This window comes from Meles meles, chromosome 1 (genome assembly GCF_922984935.1).
Source record: "Meles meles chromosome 1, mMelMel3.1 paternal haplotype, whole genome shotgun sequence".
NCBI classification, from domain to species: Eukaryota; Metazoa; Chordata; class Mammalia; order Carnivora; family Mustelidae; genus Meles; species Meles meles.
The window spans coordinates 197,040,934-197,058,952 of record NC_060066.1 but is presented as its reverse complement, the minus strand read 5'-3'; the positions used below and the strand labels follow the sequence as shown (position 1 = coordinate 197,058,952).

Here is an 18,019-nt window from a genome sequence, read left to right as displayed (position 1 = left end):
TAGCTGGTGCCTTCTTTCCCTTCAGCTGCAGCTTATGCAGATCCCCCTGGATCCGAAGGGCTCCCTCCTATTATTCTCTCTGTCTCCTTTAGCGCACTATGCACACAAACACTGATGTGTGTCCGTGTCCAGTGTCCATCTGCTCCACCACATGGTCTGTCTCACCTCTGCAAGAGTGGTGAGCCTGTAGAGAATGGATCCCCACTCCAGCTGTACGACTGGGCTGACAGCTACCCAGCCAGGCTTCTAGAACCTTCCCCAGCAGCAGCAGAACCTGGGTGCTGTGGAGATTATGCAGAATGTCAACTCCAGGGCCGGTGGCTAGATTTTTTAATATCACTTTTATTTTTTTAATTTTTTTAAAAGATTTTTTTTATTTGACAGACAGATTACAAGTAGGCAGAGAGGCAGGTAGAGAGAGAGAGGAGGAAGCAGGCTCCCTGCTGAGCAGAGAGCCTGATGCGGGGCTCGATCCCAGGACCCTGAGATCATGACCTGAGCCGTAGGCAGAGGCTTAACCTACTGGGCCACCCAGGCGCCCCTAGATAAAGAATATTTCTCTCACCCCGGAAATTTCCTCTGGTCCCCTTTCAGTCAATCCCAGAACTCACAGAAACTACTGTTGGTAGCTGGATTTTCTTTTTTAATTTTAAAAAATATATTTTTAAGTAATCGCTACACCCATTGTGGGACTTGAACTCACAACCTTGAGATCAAGAGTCTCACACTCCACCAACTGAGCCAGCCAGGCGCCCCCTGGTGGCTGGATTTTCATACGCTGTCCAGGCAAAGTTGGTGGAGTGTTTTTATAACATCCCAGCCAGTCCCCATGTCTCCATACCATTATTTTCAGCAGTGAGGCCCATTTCTAATACCAGTGTGCTAACTGGCACAGCCGCTGGGGTTGATGGGAAATGAAAGCTCGGTTCTTGTCGTGGCCAGGACGAGAGAATCGCCCTGCTGAGCAATGGGGCCGAAAACCTCCACCCCTCACCCGTCTCAGCGTGGATTCCGTCAGAGCAACTGTCTCTCCTGCAGTTGATCTTAAACTAACACACATTTAACATCACATGGTTTGTGCTCAAATTCGGACGCTCCGGCAGAGTAGGACCAGTGGAACAGGCGAGGCACCGGGGATCTTGGCGCAGTGGCTTGTGGGCCTGGAAGGCCAGTCAGTGGGCCCTGGACGGGTGGTCTGCGGAAGCAGAGAGTCTGGCTGCCATCTTGTGGGCCACACGGCCAGTCCAGCAGCCATAGACCACATTCGAGCAAAATCTTCTCTGACCACCTGCCACCTCGCTTTAGAGCCACCCCTGGCCTGCCCTTTCCCATTTCCCGACGCAGGGTCAGAGCAGGGGCTTCTCTGGGACATGGAAGGAGAAACAGCCCCACTGATGCATGACCAAGGCTGCCCGTTTCTCTCTCTCTGCGGCCCCCAGACTTTCCACCTTCCAGGAATCCAGTAATTCCTGCTCCTGGGTTCAATTCTGTGGTTCCCCTTCCTGAAGTCCCCCTCTGGGACATCCTGGGAACTAAGAATGGGGGGTATCTCAACTCTCCACAAGTGCCCCCCTCTACCCTCCATCCTTCCCCTGAGCACACAGTGCAGACTGTAGTGAGTCCTCAAAAAATATTCCTTGATGGAAAATTGCTTTCCTGGTTCTCTCCTGATCCTTTTATCGAGCTTACGATGTGGGTAGACATTAAGAAGACTGTCACAGATGAGGAAATGAAGCTGAGGGTGGGTGTCTGCCCCAGGACAAGGGTGCTTCCCTCCCTTTACACACACACAGGCGTGCGCGCGCACACACACATGCCTGCACATTCTGGGCCTACCTGCTGAATTGCATGGGGACAGCAAAGTCTTGGTATCTTTGTAAAATGGGGCATCGTGTCAGCTGCTCACTCTACAGGCTCTCTTCATCTTTCTCCATTCTGCACTGGTCAGTGGAAGCCGATCTTTCCCAAGGCCGCAGCTCTCACCAGGTTCTGGAACCTTCCCTTGTTCCCCAGGTGGTAAAGGCTTCTTGCTGCTGCTAGCCCCGAGTGTACCAGCCTTTCTTGGCTTCCTCAACTCTGCCCACCGCTTTGTAAAAGTCCCTTCCTCAAACCCTTTTCCATGACCCTCTTTAAGTGGGCCATCTGTTTCCATCCGGGGCCCTGATGGCTCCAAGAACTGACACCAGAATAGCCCCGGGAAACAGATCCTTGGACGCAAAGCTGACATCCGCAATTGGGCTGCTCACACATCTTGATTAGCCTTAGCAGCCTCCTCCACGGGGGGTGACGGACGTCGGCCATCTGCGGCACTCGGCGGCATCACAGCCACTGACGTCAGGGCCGGTGGTGGCAAGAGGTGGATGGGTAAGACTTTGAGAGATCAAGCAGCTCTGGCACTTAGTCACCATGGCGACAGTCGTGATTACAGACTGGAGTGGCCTTCTGACTTTCCATCTGATTGCCCGAGGAGACATCCACAAAGGAAAAAACCAGATTGAAAGCCTTAAACTGGGCTACGTTGGGGGCGGGGGAAAGTTTTCCATATTTGCCTTGAAGCAGTGAGAGGTGATGGGTGCCTTCTGAGGAAAATCAGCTTCGCTTGTGAGGCAGCATCCCCCTTGTGAAGTCGCTGAATGGCTTTCATGCTAGGAAAAGCTGGTTTCCTCAGACTGAAGGCGGGGCCTTCTGCCCTCACCAACAGCGAAGATTCAGGGTGTGTTGAGGGCTCAAAGTTCTACCCAGATATCCCCATCCCACGCCCAAGGGTCCCAGGCCTTCTGAACCAGGACTCTTCCCTGAGCACGAGGTATCTGGGGGCGGCACGTTTCATTGACTCTGCAACCCTCGGATTTTGACTGTGAGGGCCTGGGCTTGCTTCTCTGCCATATCTGTGCTGTCATCACCGGAGAGCGAAGATTCCTTCAGAGTCACTCTGGGGCCTTTCTGAATTTCCTCTCTTGCATGGAGTCATGAGTTCAAGGCTTTCAATCTGTTCTTAGCCCTGGTGGATCCAAGGGACCACAGACCCTGTGTCTGTAAATTGACTGGAAGAATTCCCCCCGCTAACTTCCTGACTCACGGAGGCTCTCAGGGGTGGAAGGGCCAAATGGAAGCCCTTGGCAATGTCACCACCATCAAAGGACCCCACCAAAGGCAATACCGTATCCCTCAGGGAATTTCAGAGATTAGTGCCGCCATCAAAGATTTGAACTACGCAGATTGTCATTTCTCTCAAGACGCAGTTTATGGCACTTGTTCGGCTGGTGCCAAACCCACTGGGTCTTGGGGAAGGACTCTAGATGAGCTCTCATGCCAGTTGTGGCTATGGTTCTACACATGAAATTTTTACTGGAACAAATCAGTACATCACCTGGTCTGATGTACATCTTTGACCCAAGATGTTTTTTCTTTTCTTTTTTCTTTTCTCTCTTTTTTAGAGATTTTTAAAAATTTATTTGACAGAGACAGTGAGAACAGGAATATAAGCAGAGGGAGTGGGAGAGGAAAAGAGGGATCCTTCTAAGCAGGGAGCCCGATGTGGGGCTTGATCCCAGGATCCCGGGATCAGGACTTGAGATGCTTAACTGACTGAGCTACCCAGGCGCCCTGATGCTTTCTTTTCTATTCCACTCAGTAAAGATAATCCAAAAATCACCTGCCTTTGTCTAGTAAAGACAGCATTACACTTTCCCTCTACTACCTCAGGGTTTTGTCTGTTCTGTGGATTTCTGTCATAATACAGTCCAAAGTGGCAATCATCACCTTGGTATAATTCAGAACACTATGCTGGTTCATCATATTGATGAGATTGTGGTATCTGCGCCTACTGAGCGGGAAATCGGGAGCACCTGAGATTCTTGGTAGACCATGTGTACGCCAAAGGGTGATAAACTGCACAAAAATTTCAGAGGCACCTCATGTCTGTGAATTTTCTAGGGTATCTGGTGGTCTGGGGCATGTCAAGATATCTCCTGTAAAACGAAAGACAAGTTGCTGAACATTTTAAAGCCCCCTGCAAAGAAAGAGGCAAAGTGTTTGATGGGGTTCTGCATTTTCAGAGCAACATGTATTCCACTGGGCTATGCTGTTCTATGTGTTTACTGAGACACCTGGAGGACTGCACATTTCAAGGGAGGCCTACAGCAACATAAGACCGCAGCCGGTCCAGAGTGCAGAGCAAGCTTCCCTGTCCCACGAGCTTTTTGATTTGGAAGTGATGATGGTGAAAAAACTGTTGTGCAGACAAGCTTCAACAGGAAGGGTGCAGGACAGTTACAGACCCTTAGGGTTTTAGGTTAATTCACGCTCTTTTCTGCCAGTAAGTATCCTCCATTTAAAAACAGCTCCTGACTCACGACTGGACATGGTGGAGAATAAATGCCTAACCGTGGACATCGAGCAACCCATGCCTCCAGAACTGGATATTATCTGATCCCACTAATCATGAAATTGGACGTGCATGGTAGCATTCTATTATTAAATGGTATATATGAGATCGGGTCTGAGCAAGCCCAGAAGGCACAGGGAAATTGCACGAGCAGGTGGTTCAAACTCCCATGGTACCTTCTCTCTTACTGCTTCACTGCTTCTCCCTCAAGTTGGGGAAGCTGCTATGACCAGTTAGCATGGGGGAGAAAACACAGACATAACTTCCAAGTGAGTCTGCCCGGTAGGGAAGCACCAGCCACAAAGGACAAGCGCTGCCTTAAAGCCACACTTGGGGTGTCTCTAAAAGCGATGAAGGCATGACCTCTCAGAGCATCAGGGTAGATCTTCTGGTTATGTCGGCTGTCCGTTCTGCACGGAAGGAGAGAGGTACAGATCGACACTGATACACGAGCAGTGGCAAACAAGTTCGCTGGCTGGTCAGAAACCCGAAAATGACAAGACTGGGAGACTGGCAGTGAGGTCTAAGGTGGAAATATATAGATGAACTTCTCAAAATGGGCACGGGTGGTGAAGCTATTTCTGACGCACACAAATGCCCCAAGAGAGCATCCGTTATGAAGAAGGCTGTCAATAAGCAGGTGATGAGGCCCATTCTGTGGATGTGAGCTTCTTTCCCCCCACTACCTCCCTGGCTACCTTGGTTCTTGCTCAACGGGCCCACATACGAGGTAGCCATGATGGCAGGGATGGGGGCTGTTCATAGTAAGGGAAGCAGAATAATGATGTCCCAGAGATATTCCAATTCTATGGATCTGTGAATACATTTTATATGGCAAAGGTGAATTAAGGTAGCAGGTAGAAACAAGGTTCTAAACAGCGGACTGTAAAACTTGGCAGAGTCTCCTGCATTATCTGGATGGGCCCAATGTGATCACAAGGGTCTTTAAATGTGGAAGCAGGAGGTAGTCTGTGTCAGAGCGGTGTGATGTGGGAGGGGATTGGCCATACCAGTCCTGAAGATGGAAGGAGGGCACATGCTAAGGAATGCAGATAGCCTCTAGAAGCAAGAAAAAGATTCTCCTCTAGAGACTTAGGAAGGGGTTAGCCTTGCTGACACCTTAGTTTCAGCCCAGTAAGGCTTATGTCAAGCTTCTGACCTCCAGAACCACAAGGTAATAAATTTGTATGGTTTGAAGCCACTAAATTGTGGGAATTTATTATAGCAGCCATAGAGAACTAATATACATAGCCTCCACATATTTCCCTCACCGATTCTGATGGGCAACTGGCCCTGCTGAGTGACCCAATTGCCAGCAGCAAAGACCAAGCTGAATTTCCTATGTGGCACCAGTTCCTGGCGCAATGGTTCTCAAAATGTGAATGAGGAACCCCTGGGGGCTCCCCAACATTCTTTCAGGAGTTCTGTGGGGTCGCATCTACCTTCATATTAATACTAAGGCATTCTTCGCCTATTCCACTGTCATTCTTTCATGAGTGTATGATGGAATTTTCCAGAGGGCTGACATATGTACAACAGACTAAATGCTGAAGCAGAGCTGAGGATCTCGCTGTCTCACATGAAGCCAAATCTCTTTAGAGATTTGTGAAAATGTTGAGTAATGCCGCTCTCCTTACAGTTTTTGTTTTTGTTTTTTTTAAATATTTTATTTATTTATTTGACAGAGAGAGAGAGCGATCACAAGTAGGCAGAGAGACCGGCAGAGAGAGAGGAGGAAGCAGGCTTCATGCTGAGCAGAGAGCCCGATGCGGGGCTGGATCCCAGGAATCTGAGATCATGACCTGAGCGGAAGGCAGAGGCTTATCCCACTGAGCCCCCCAGGCGCCCCACAGTTTTTGTTTTGAAAGTTGTTTTTCATTCAAAACTTTGTATTTGTATTAACATGTAATAGATTTATTCATTTTAAATGATTATTTTAGGGGCACCTGGGTGGCTCAGTCTTTAAGTGTCTGCCTTCGGCTCAGGTCATGATCTCAGGGTCCTGAGATTGAGCCCCTCATTGGGCTCCCTGCTCAGCAGAGAGCCTGCTTCTTCCTCTCCCAGTTCCCCTGCTTGTGTTCCCTCTCTCACTGTCTCTGTCAAATAAATAAATAAAATCTTTTAAATAAATAAATAAATAGATAACTATTTTCAAGCTCAATTTCTCAAGGACACCTGGCTGGCTCAGTCAGTTAAACATCTGCCTTCGCCTCAGGTCATGATGCCAGGGTCCTGGGACAACTCCTACATCGGGCTCCTCGCTCAGCGGGGAGCGTGGTTCTCCCTCTGCCTGCTGCTTCCTCAGCTTGCACTCTCTCTCTGACAAATAAATAAAATCTTTAAAGCTTAACTCATTCAGTAAAATAAATATAGCCCCTACAAAAGCCCTTCATAATTTTTAAGAGTATACTATTTCAATAATTTTTAAGCATGTAAAGTATATCTGAGACCAAAACCTTGAGAACCACTGTTCTAGGGGGACCATCCAGCTACCCATTGGCACTAATCCCTTCTTTTACAGAGGGAACAGCCGCTTATCAGCTCATGGCAGTAAATACATATTTCTGATATGAACTTCCCTTCCTTGCCTGCAAGACTTCAGCTAGCACGGTCATCTCTGGACTTTCCAGAACACCTTATTCATCACTATGCTATCCCACACATTGCCCAGCTTCATTCTGTGGTGAGGGGCATACAGCAATGGTCTTTTTTTTTTTTTTTTTTTTAAAGATTTTATTTATTTATTTGACAGAGAGAGATCACAAGTAGGCAGAGAGGCAGGCAGAGAGAGAGGAGGAAGCAGGCTCCCGCTGAGCAGAGAGCCCGATGCGGGGCTCGATCCCAGGACCCTGAGATCACGACCCGAGCCGAAGGCAGCGGCTCTAACCCACTGAGCCACCCAGGCGCCCCTACAGCAATGGTCTTAATGCATCAGACTTACAATGTGGCCTGACACTCAGAAGCCGACGAATGGATAGAACAGCGTTACAGCCCCAGCTGGGAGGTACCACTGTTCAAGGTCAGGTGGGCGGGTAGTATGCCATCCATTCAATCCGTCCGTTCAATCAGTGCCCAATATCTGGCCCCAGCTCTCATAGCCAGAACGCAGAGGCCCAGGGACCGAGGGGTAGGGATAGGAGTGGCTCTTCTCAGTATTATTCCAAATAAACTCCTGGGGGAGTTTTTGCTTTCCATCCCCTCAACTTTGTGCTCAGTGGGCCTGGAGTCCTTAGTGCCCAAAGGAGGAGTACTTCCTCCAGGGAACACATATGTCCTTCCTTTAAATTGGAAATAGATCTTCCCTTGGGTCATTTTGAGCTCTGTATGTTACTTAAGCTAAAGGCCGAGGGGCAACTGTACAAGATAGTGTGATTAATCTAGATTACCGGAAGGAAGTGGGGGATGGGCAGGAAGGCTACATCTGGAATCCAGAGGATCTGCTGGGTCCCTCTTGGATCTCCCATGTCCGATAATGGCCGTCAACGGGAAACTTGGCAACCCAACGAACCTAAGACCAAGAAGAACCTGAGCTGCATAGGAATAAAGGCTTATTTAGGTCACCCCACCAGGTAAAGAGCCCAAGAGGCCAGAAAGCTGGCAGCTGGTAAAAGGGACATAGAAGGGAGTAGGCGGATGCCATCGAGAGCTAAACTAAGCCTTGGGAGCAGCTACAGAACGGGGTGCCGTGGTGGGTTTCTGTTGTTTTCTGTCACCCCCCCCCCATCTTACTGAAAGAGCCCGGTGATGACTAACATTTTAAGTTAAAGGATGTGACTGAAGGAGGACAAGAATATGGTGTCTGACAGGGAGGTGGGGGCTGATGAGACTGGTTCTCCTGTTGGGGATGATGAGTTTTCCTTCCATTTTCACAAAAATGGAGCTGAAATGCACATAACTTAAAATGAGCCATTTAAAGTGAGTGATCCTGGGCACCTCATACCTTCACAATGCTGTGCAGCCGTCACCACAAGCTACTTCCCAAACTTTTCATCACCCCAAACGGAGTAACCACTAAGCATAACGACATGAGTTTTTCATCTGAAGGGTGGGTGAGTGGTGGAGGAGCAAAGGGAACGGCTCTGCTCAGATATCCTGTCCCCCAAACCCACTCTCCCCTTGCTCCATTTACTGCAAGGCTGACCTCTGTGGGCCAAACCCAGTGAAGTCACTCTGTTGCCTTCCCTTCTGGCTTTCAGATGGGCAGGGCAGCCCCTCCCATAGTAACAGCTATGTTACTCCCTCCTCTCACTCTTCGGGTCAAGGGGTTATAACAGCTTCGCTGTAGTGAGAGCCCCCCGGGCCCCATGCCTGCGAGGTTCCCTTCACCCTACCCACACCTCTGTCAAGAATCTTTTAGTTGGGGCACCTGGGTGGCTCAGTGGGTTAAAGCCTCTGCCTTTGGCTCAGGTCATGATCCCAGGGTCCTGGGATCGAGCCCCACATCGGGCTCTCTGCTCCGCGGGAAGCCTGCTTCCTCCTCTCTCTCTGCCTGCCTCTCTGCCTAGTTGTGATTTCTGTTAGATAAAAAAAAAAAAAAAAAAGAATCTTTTAGTTGAAGGCTCTTTGCTACCCCTTGGAATGTACCATGTTTTTCTTTTCGGGGCAGCAGCTGATACAGGATGGGTGCTATGGTCCTTCCCTACAGTCCTTTTGCCACTGACCATTCCAGACTCCTGGTCTGAGCAAATGAACCGCTTTCCTTGGGCAGCCCAGCTGCCAGGGGTGCCCGGGGTGTGTGTGCCAAGGCCCCACTGCCCTCTGGCGGTCAGATCCCGGAAATGCACCCCGGGGATCCAACCTCCACTGAACGCCCCAGGACCCTGCACTGTGCTGACCCTTACCCACCCAAGCACTTTCACCCACGCATATTGTCCCCGCTTCACAGGTGACAGAACCTTCCCATTGCCCTTCGTATAAATCAAAATCTGTAAGAGGACCACTGGGTCCTATCTTTGCCTCCCTTCCTGTCCCCCTCTGACTCAGCCACACCAGCCTTTTCTCAGATCCTAGGTCTTTGTGCAGCTCCCAGTTAGAATATTCAGGAACTCTCTGAAATCTTCTTCACCTGATTAACCTCAGCTCATTTTCTAGTCCTTCCCTAAGTTGACTCAGGACAGTCCCCCTTGCCCCCCCCCCCCCCATTCACTGTCATTCACAAACACATTGGGTTTTCCATGCTGCAGGGGCTAAAGGTGCCTGGGGGCAGGGAGTGTCCTGCTGTGCTCTATCCATATTTTCTCTCTCTCTGGGAACACAGTAATAACCTGCCACCAGCTGCCATGCCAGACACTGAGCTAAGACCTTCAGGCCCCCAGGAGCTAAGTCCTTCAAGCCCCTAGGCCACCCTCCTTCCCAATGTCCCAGTCCCTAGGAAGCAGCCCTCAACTCTGTAAAAAACTCACACCGATTTATTAGAATATGAAAAAGATCCGGGTTCTTCCCTACGGGAGGCAGAGCAGCAGCAGCTGTGGTGGCTTGGAACACGGTTGTCAACATCACCCTCGCGTGGTGACTCCTGCCCCAAACAGCACTTGCATGGAGAGGAGGAGGGGGGGACAGAGGAGCACCCACTGCCCAGTCCGGGAGAGGGACACTCTGACTATTGCACAATCCTGGGGAAGGACAGACACCACCAGGCCCAGGCCTGGCCATGGTGGCTATGGGGGGTGGGAGTGTGTGCCTGTGAGCAAAGGCCTCTGGGGGCCCAGGACTCTGCCCACCCACCAGTCCTGGTGGGGTGGGAGAGGCTTGGGGAGGCCTTCTCCCCTAAGGACTGGGCTCCACAGCAGGCTGGGTGCGGTGCACAAAAGAGGTCCGGGGGCCCAGGGTGTGGAGAGGGATGAGAGAAAGAAAAAGAACAGGCCAGCAGGAACTGAGGGTCAGGCCCAAGAGCACAGAAGGTGCCAGAAGGCCCAGCATCAGTGAGTTAAAGAGAATCGGGAACTGGAGTGGAGGAGGTCACTTCTAAAATCATAGCCTTGGGGCCACAGTTAAGAGCCCAGGAGGCAGAGGACCGACTTGGGGGAGTGTTGGGCAGGATAGGCACAGACGAGGAGGGGTAATTCTCTGGAGTAGGAGGGCTAGAGCTCTGGTAAGCCAGGGGTTTTCAAAATGTTTTAAAAATAGGAATGCCCTCTGTGCAAATTGAATCATACATGGAGTGTGAACAAACAGAACAGATAAAAAGGCAGCACTTTCTGGAGCCAACAGTCCTTTTCCTGACAGTTGCCCCTGGAGGGTCCAGTGGTCCCCACTGGGGCGGTCCAGACTGTCCAAAGCGCCCCAGCTCTAGTCAGAGAAGCTCAGAGATGCCGTTAGCCTGCAGCTCTGAGCTGGACAGGTCGGGGGCTGGCCAGGGTGACAGAGCCGGCAGGAGGAGGGCAGGCCTGCCGGGTGTCACTGACCGCTACCCCAGTCAGATTCCTGGTCCCCCAGTCTTTCCGTTGTTAATGCAGGGCCTGGCCTAGGCCAGGAGAGGTCGTGGCTCCTTCCCTTTCCAGGTGGGACCAAGGCTGAGCCAGAGGCTCTTTGGTTAGGAACTAAGGTTGGTCTGAATGAGGAGGTGGTTGGAGCGGGCGGCAGGCCCCTGAGGGCTGGGACTCTCGAGGCCCTAGGCCAGGTCTGGGAGAGAGCCTGAATCGGGAAGGGGCAGGATCTGCCTCACAGCCCGACAGTTCTGCCAAATGGATTGGGAAGGCAGTTCTGGTGGGAGGGAGGGTGCTTCCCAGGAGGCAGGGGGAAGCCGTGCTGCGGTGGGGGCTGTGGGCCCAGCTGCCATGCAGTTGGGGGAGGGGCAGGGCCAATCCAGGTCAGGAAGAATGGAGCCCCCAGCTCCCCCAGCAGCCCCTGCTCTGGTGGGAGAGTCTGTGTTGGGATGGGCACTGCCCACGGACCCCAGCGCTACTGCCCCTTGGGGATGAAAGGCTCTCCCTCCCCAGGCTCAGGGTGGGGACCTGGGTCACTGAGGCAGCGCTGTATCCTCTGGGAGCTCGGGCTGTCACTTGGCGCAGGGGTGAAGACATCATCCGTGCCAGGAGAAGAGGGCTCTTTGGTCCGCATCACAATGCCCCCATCGTCATCCTCATCCTCCTCCGCCACCCTGGCTGGATCCCGGTTCAGCCCCAAGACCTTGCCCTTCAGCTCCTCATTCACCAGGTCCACGGACTCGGGCGACTGCGGGGAGGCTGGATCGATGGTGATAACTGGCAAGTCGGCCTTCGGCTCATAAGCCAGTGGATCTGGGAACCAAGAGCAAGACCCAAGCTGGCTTCTGCCCCAAGCCCTGCCCAGCATGTGCCCCCTCCTTGGCATGTGCCAGCCACATCATGCCAAGAACCTTCCCACAGAACCTTCCTGTGAGGGCGGCCATGCTGCCATGTTTCAGGATCACTCCGCGTGGACCTGCCCAGGCCTGGAAGAAGGCCTGTCGCTGTCTCATCCACGTGCTGAACATCCCAGTGGTGCAGACCTTCCTGCCTCCTTGCCAGGCATCAAAGCCCTTCACAGTTCTCCCCGTAAGCCCCACATGGAGCACCTCTGTCCCTGGGGAGGACAGCTGGGGGATTCCCCAGCTCCACCTGATGTAGAAGGAGCTCATGGAGTGGGAGGAGGTCAGAGGGAGAAGCCTGTCCTCCCCAGTGGCTCTCTGAGGCCCATCCCTGCTGGAGTCTCACCCTCAGGGGACAGTGGCACGGAGTGTGTGCCCTCCAGACCCCTCTCCAGGCTCCCTGTGTCCCGGCTCACCTGAGCCAATGCGGGCCCTCGACATGGTGGGTGAGTCCAGCTTGTGGGCCGGCACCGTCAGGTAGTTGTTGATCTGACAGAGAAAGGGCAAGACAGGGGTGAGCACAGGCAGCCCCTCGGGATGGTACCCGAGGCTGATGGCCACCCCCTCCTTTGGCGTATTCGGGGCCCACGCCCTCTCTGGCAGTTCCTCATCAGGCTCATCATCTGTCTCCGCCCGCACTGAAGCCCTGCTGGCCTTTGGGGGTTCTTGAAAGCTTCCCAGCCTCTGTCAAGCCGTATGATCTCTGGAGCAGCCTTAAACAGCCCTGCCTCTCCCACAGCAACCCCGCCTATCTCTATTCCTGTCCACACTCGCCCCAGAGGTCCAGGCCGGTAAAGTCAGCTCAGGAGTGGGCACCTGGACCCCAAGTGGCCGCCAGGTATCAATGCAATAGGCTGGAACTGAACTCAGATTCTTCTCCTCCCTCAAGACCTTGTTGATGCCATTCTCGGCACTCCCTACTGAAACCACCGCTCCCGACACCCCAGACCAGAAGGCTGGAGAGGACTCCTCCTTCCTCTTCCCGCAGCCACCTCAAACAGGTGACCGAGTCTTGCCAGTCCCACCTCCTCAATGTCCCTTGGGTGTACCCACTCCTTTCTGCCCCATTCCCCGCCACCTCACTAATCCAGGCCACCGCCCACCCCTTCCCAAGTTAGCCCCTTGCTCAGACCCCTTCATGGCTCTCCATGCCCTTGGCATAAAGCCCAAAGCCTGACCCCGTTGACAAGCTTTCTAGAAAGCAGAACCCTCTCAGTTGCTACAATGGCCATGGTCTGTGACTGGGAACTGAGGCACACAGCCTGGGCCTTCCTCTGCCCACACTGCCTTCCTCTTGGCCCTGTTCCCGAGCTTCCCCTGCCTCCCCCCCTGCTCGGAGTGCTCACAGTCCCTGTGCCTCCTGTCCTGCCTGGGCCACTGCATGAGAAGCTCGGCAAGGCATGGACTGGGCTGATTCACTGCTGGGCCCACAGAGGCCGCTCTGTCGCACAGCACTTGGGAACCACTCAAAAACTGTTCCTGAGGAAATGATCGAGTGCCAGGAAATGCGCGGTTCGAGCACATGGATAGACTCAGAGGCCCGCGGGTGCAGTGAGTGGGTCTCTTTGCTACCCTGAGTGGGGAGGTAGAGAAGGAGGCAGTTTTCTGGAACCTGTCCTGGGGCTCCGTCTTCCAGACAAGCGGAGGAGGCCAAAAAACACGGGCAGTGGCTCTGTCTTCAAAGGGGCTTGGGGGCAGGGATGCGGGAGGAAGAAACCAGACTCCCCGTGAAAGGCGGGAGCCGGCTCCAGGCCCTGACCCACCTTCTGCTCTAGCTGCCGGGCCTTCTGTCTGCGGAGCAGCATCTGGTTCCAGGCCTCCTCGTAGGGATCTGCCACCAATGTGTGCCTGTTGTAGGACCGCAGCTGTGGGGGGAACAGCTTTCAGGCCCCAGAAGCCAGGCCCGGTGGGGGCCAGGGCTGGAGCAGAGGGCCTCCCCTGCTGTAGGGGTGCCGGGCAGGGAGCAGCCCCTCACCCGCTGCCTGGTCTTCTGCAAGTTGTTCCTCAGGATTTTGCGGATCTCCTCCTCCTTGTCCTTGGACAGCGCCGGCAGGATGCGCTCGGCAGGCAGGGACTTGGGGTGGATGTTCCTGGACGACAAGGCACAGGTTAGGTCCCCAAGAAACTCCTGTGACCCTGGAGCCTGCTGGGCTGGGCCAGGAAGTCAGGCTGGCCTGGGTGGGGGTGGGGAGGTGTCCTCTGTGGCCCCGTGGCTCCCTCACCCACCCTGCCTGGACAACACCTGGCCTGCCACCACCCCTCCCAGCACCCCCTCCCCTGGTGGGTGGCCTGCCAGGCTTCTGGGCAGGGGTCGGTGTGTGGGTGTGAAAGCTGCCAGCATCACCATTGGCACTCACTGCATGGAGACGGTGGAGACAGCAGAAGGGATCTTGCCCATGCCACCGCTCTCCACCAGCTCGATGGCCTGCTTCATCTCCATCTTGTGGTAGAAGGCAATGAGCTGTGGCTCCTTGGAGCGCTCGCCGGCTATCAGACACTTTTTCACGTACTTCTTGTTAAACCGGTTGAGCCTGGTAGGGGGAGGGAGGGGAGGTGTGGAACCAGCTCCTCAGGGTGGGGAGACACCCAGGCCCGGGGAGACCCTCCCCTGCCCCTTCCCTGCCCCTCCCCACCCATCTGCCCACCAGGCCTGCCACCTACTTGTCCTTCCAGTGGTGGTGGCCGTAATGGCCACAGATGTCCTCGATGCCTGTCAGAAGGTGGTCCAGGAACTGAAATGGGCCCAGGGCCAGGTCAAGCCTCACTACTGGGCTCCTTCCCTACCAAGACTTTCACCCTAGTTCCCCTTGGCTCAGCCCAGCATTGCAGTTCCAGAAGCAGCCAGGAGGTGGCACCAACATCTCACTCATCCTGAACTCGCAGCCCCTCAAACCCCTCCCTGCCATGCCTGGGCTGAGCCCCCTTGCCTGAATCCACATGAGCCCAGTGCTTGGGGTAGGTTCCTACTAGAGGTAGAGATGCCATGACACCCCCTCCTAGGGCTCCTGCTTGCCCACACCACACCTGCCTATGGCACAATCTGGCAACCTCAAGCGGCTGGGACCACCCAGCACTGGGATGAGGGAGGAGGGGGCCAAGTGAGGAAACTGATGTGAGGCTTAGCTGCCCCCCAGCTCCCTGAGCCTTCTCCTAAAACAAGGGACACGGCCCAGTTTCCAGTACCTGTGTGTGGATCTCCTCGTTGATAGAGCGCTTTGTCTCTTGCTTTTTCTTCACAGCCAACAGGTCTACCAGGGGCCGAATGGTCATGCCCTGGGGGGCAGGTGGGCGTCAGGCACTCCCGGTCTGCTACCCTGGCAGGGAGACCACGGGGCATCCCCCCCTCCCTCACCCCTAGAGCCCCTGAAGCCGGGATGCCCTCTGCTCGGAGGTCCCACTTTCCCAACCTGCATGTCAGCCCTGGCACAAAGGCAGGTCCTTAAGATCTGCTTCCTCCCGAGGACACAGCCCCTTCCAGCCGAATGACTCACACACCGGTCATCTAGCCCGGGTGAGGGGTCAGAGGGCCTCTGTTCAAACGTGGGCTCCACCACAAACGTGCTTCGCAACCCCAGAGAAGTCAGGCCCGGCTGATAGGGAAAACCACTCCACAGGACTGTAGCCACCCAGTCCAGAACAGCAGTGGGAGCAGCTACGCTCATCGTGTGCGTGCCCTCCGCCAGAGCCAGGGCTGACATACTAAGTATTAGCTCCTGCATGCCCACAAAGACCCTGAGAGGTAGGTTCTTCCACTGTCTCTATCTTACAGGTGAGAGATTAAGTAACTTTCTCAGAGCTTACAGAACTAGTAGTAAAGCTGGATTCACACCCAGGCAGGGAGGCCCCTCTCTCAATGCAGACTTCATTGAAAATGGACTTGGTAAGCCATCAGCGTATACAACTGCCAAGTCAAGGTGATAAAATATTTTTGACACTGGAAACAGGACAAGAGGGCAAAAGAGGCAGTCCCCTATCCTTAGAAGGGACAGAAGGGGAGTCTAGCCCTAGGGGGATGCCTGGGCAACACTGTTTCCCATCTAAAGCTTTGCCAAGGGGCACCTGGGTGGCTCAGTGGGTTAAGCCTCTGCCTTTGGCTCAGGTCATGGTCTTGGGGTCCTGGGATCGAGTCCAGCATTGAGCTCTCTGCTCAGCAGGGAGCCTGACCTCCCCCCATCTCTCTCTGCTTGCCTCTCTGCCTACTTGTGATCTCTCTCTGTCAAATAAATAAATAAAATCTTTAAAAAAAATAAATAAAGCCTTGCCAAGATTTGCATCTAGGAAAGACAGAGGGGATAGAGAAATGGAGGCCTGGACAGACTTGTTTCTCATTTGCCCAAAGTCACAGGTCAGGTAAGATGGAGCACTGATGCCATCCAGGCTGGGTTTCCTTGGGGATTCTGAAGGGGGTAGGGGACTCTCCGCTAAGCCAGGATCATTTCAATGCATGGAAATCACTGGCCAGTGGCTGGAAGGACTCCAGGATCATCTCGGCCAATCCTCTCACTTCGCAGGTGGGGAACCGAGACCCAGAAATGGGAGGAAGGTCTTTCCCAGCAGAACCCGGGCTGACTCCAGACCTACTGCCCAGCTTAGCAACCTATCTAGCTCCACCCCCACATCTTGTGCTATTATTTCCATTTTACAGGCACAGAAACTGAGATCCTAAAATAGCAAATCACTTCCCTAAAGCCCTGTACCGGGTACCATGGGCCTGCTGACTCTGCCTACTTCTCTCAGCACTGTCTGGATTTCTAAGTTAGACAGTGTTCTGACTGGTCGCTCATTATCCCAACTCTCCCTTCACAATTAAGGAAAGTGAGGACCTGAAGGGGGAGCGCCTTGCCCAAGACTGCGTAGCAAGTTCTCGGTGGACTAGAACCCGTGGCCCCCTGTCAGGTTAGGCGCCTCTTCCTTCCACTGGCAGAGTCAGGGTCCCCAGGCGGGGCTGCTCTGCCCTGCCCAGCACCTGCACAAAGACGGTGAAGAAGATGACCGTGATGATGGCAGTGAGGAACAGGTCACACATGGGGAAGTGCTTCTTGTCCAGGAGGTAGCCCAGGGAGAAGGCGATGGCCCCGCGCAGGCCCCCGTACGCAATGATGAACTGGTCCTTGGGGGTCAACTTCACGATTCGGAACTTGTTGATGAACCAGGTCAGGCCCAGCACCCCTGGCAGGAAGGGCAAGGAGAGCGTCAGCCTGTCCCCAGCCCCTCCCGGCTGCTGCACCCACGGCTGCTCTGCCTGGAGGCAGCCCCCGCAAGCACGCCCACCCAGTACACTCCCTTCCTGGGTCCCTCAGCCAAGAGCCTGATTCTCAAGGGGCTCTCCCAACCTGGGTGCGCTCTAGAGAGTGTCACAGCCGCCTCCAGAGGCTGGAAGTCAGTGGGGGGCAGGGAGAAGAGCTGCAACAAGACTGGCCCCAAGTTGGCATTTAGTCATTTTGATGGGTTCATGGGATCTACTTTTCCACAGGCTTCAAATTTTCCATAATAGAATGCTTTTTTTAAAATGCAGAGATCTTGGGGCGCCTGGGTGGCTCAGTGGGTTAAAACCTCTGCCTTTAGCTCAGGTCACGATCCCAGGGTCCTGGGATTGAGTCCCGCATTGGGCTCTTCTGCTCAGCAGGGAGCCTGCTTCCTCCTCTCTCTCTGCCTGCCTCTCTGCCTACTTGTGATCTCTGTCTGTCAAATAAAAAATCTTTAAAAATAAATAATAAATAAATAAATAAATAAATGCAGAGATCTGGATTCAACCTCAACCCACGGAGCCAGAATCTCTGGAGGATGAGGCCCAGGACTGAATGGGTTTTCAGTCTACCAAGCAGATGCAATAGCCAGTCAGAGGCAGGGACTGAGAGAGGAGGAGAGTGAGATCCGGAAGGGGAAGTGAGACAGCCCCTGAGGTGAGGTGTGTCTGGAAAGCACAAGCAGAACCCAAGGACTGGAGGCCTGGTCCCTGTATGTGGCTGTGGGCCGGCGGCATAGACGGGTCTGCAAGCGCTCAACTCACCTGCACCCCAAGACAATGCAGAGAACATTCACAGACCCGGGGTCCCTGAGGCTCCTCCGTTCTCACACACAACCGTCTTCCCAGAGATCACAGACTCCCCATAAGCCATCATGAGGCCCACCAAAGCCTCAGCATGGCAGAGAGGGGCAGGGAAGCCCCAGCTGTGCAGCTGTGAGAGGAGCCGCCAGCAGCTGACCCAGCCGGGCCCTTCATACCAGGTCCCCGCCCCAGCCCAGTTCCTGCCTCCATGGCACGCACACACAGGCACATGCACGCGCACACAGACGCGCACGCA

General features: G+C 53.9%; 1 protein-coding gene across 1 annotated transcript in view; it reads right to left on the bottom strand.

Moving 5' to 3' along the window:
• Nucleotides 1-9,779: 9,779 nt before the first annotated feature.
• Nucleotides 9,780-18,019, bottom strand: part of SLC9A1 (solute carrier family 9 member A1) — a 49,316-nt gene continuing 41,076 nt past the window's right edge. Inside the window, exons 5-12 of the mRNA XM_046017261.1 lie at nt 16,681-16,883; nt 14,898-14,987; nt 14,376-14,446; nt 14,072-14,245; nt 13,690-13,804; nt 13,478-13,579; nt 12,131-12,203; nt 9,780-11,625 (exon numbers count right to left, since the gene is read on the bottom strand). Coding sequence (XP_045873217.1) covers nt 11,288-11,625; nt 12,131-12,203; nt 13,478-13,579; nt 13,690-13,804; nt 14,072-14,245; nt 14,376-14,446; nt 14,898-14,987; nt 16,681-16,883 — 1,166 coding nt within the window. The 3' untranslated portion in view covers nt 9,780-11,287. The remainder of the gene's footprint in view (nt 11,626-12,130; nt 12,204-13,477; nt 13,580-13,689; nt 13,805-14,071; nt 14,246-14,375; nt 14,447-14,897; nt 14,988-16,680; nt 16,884-18,019) is intronic.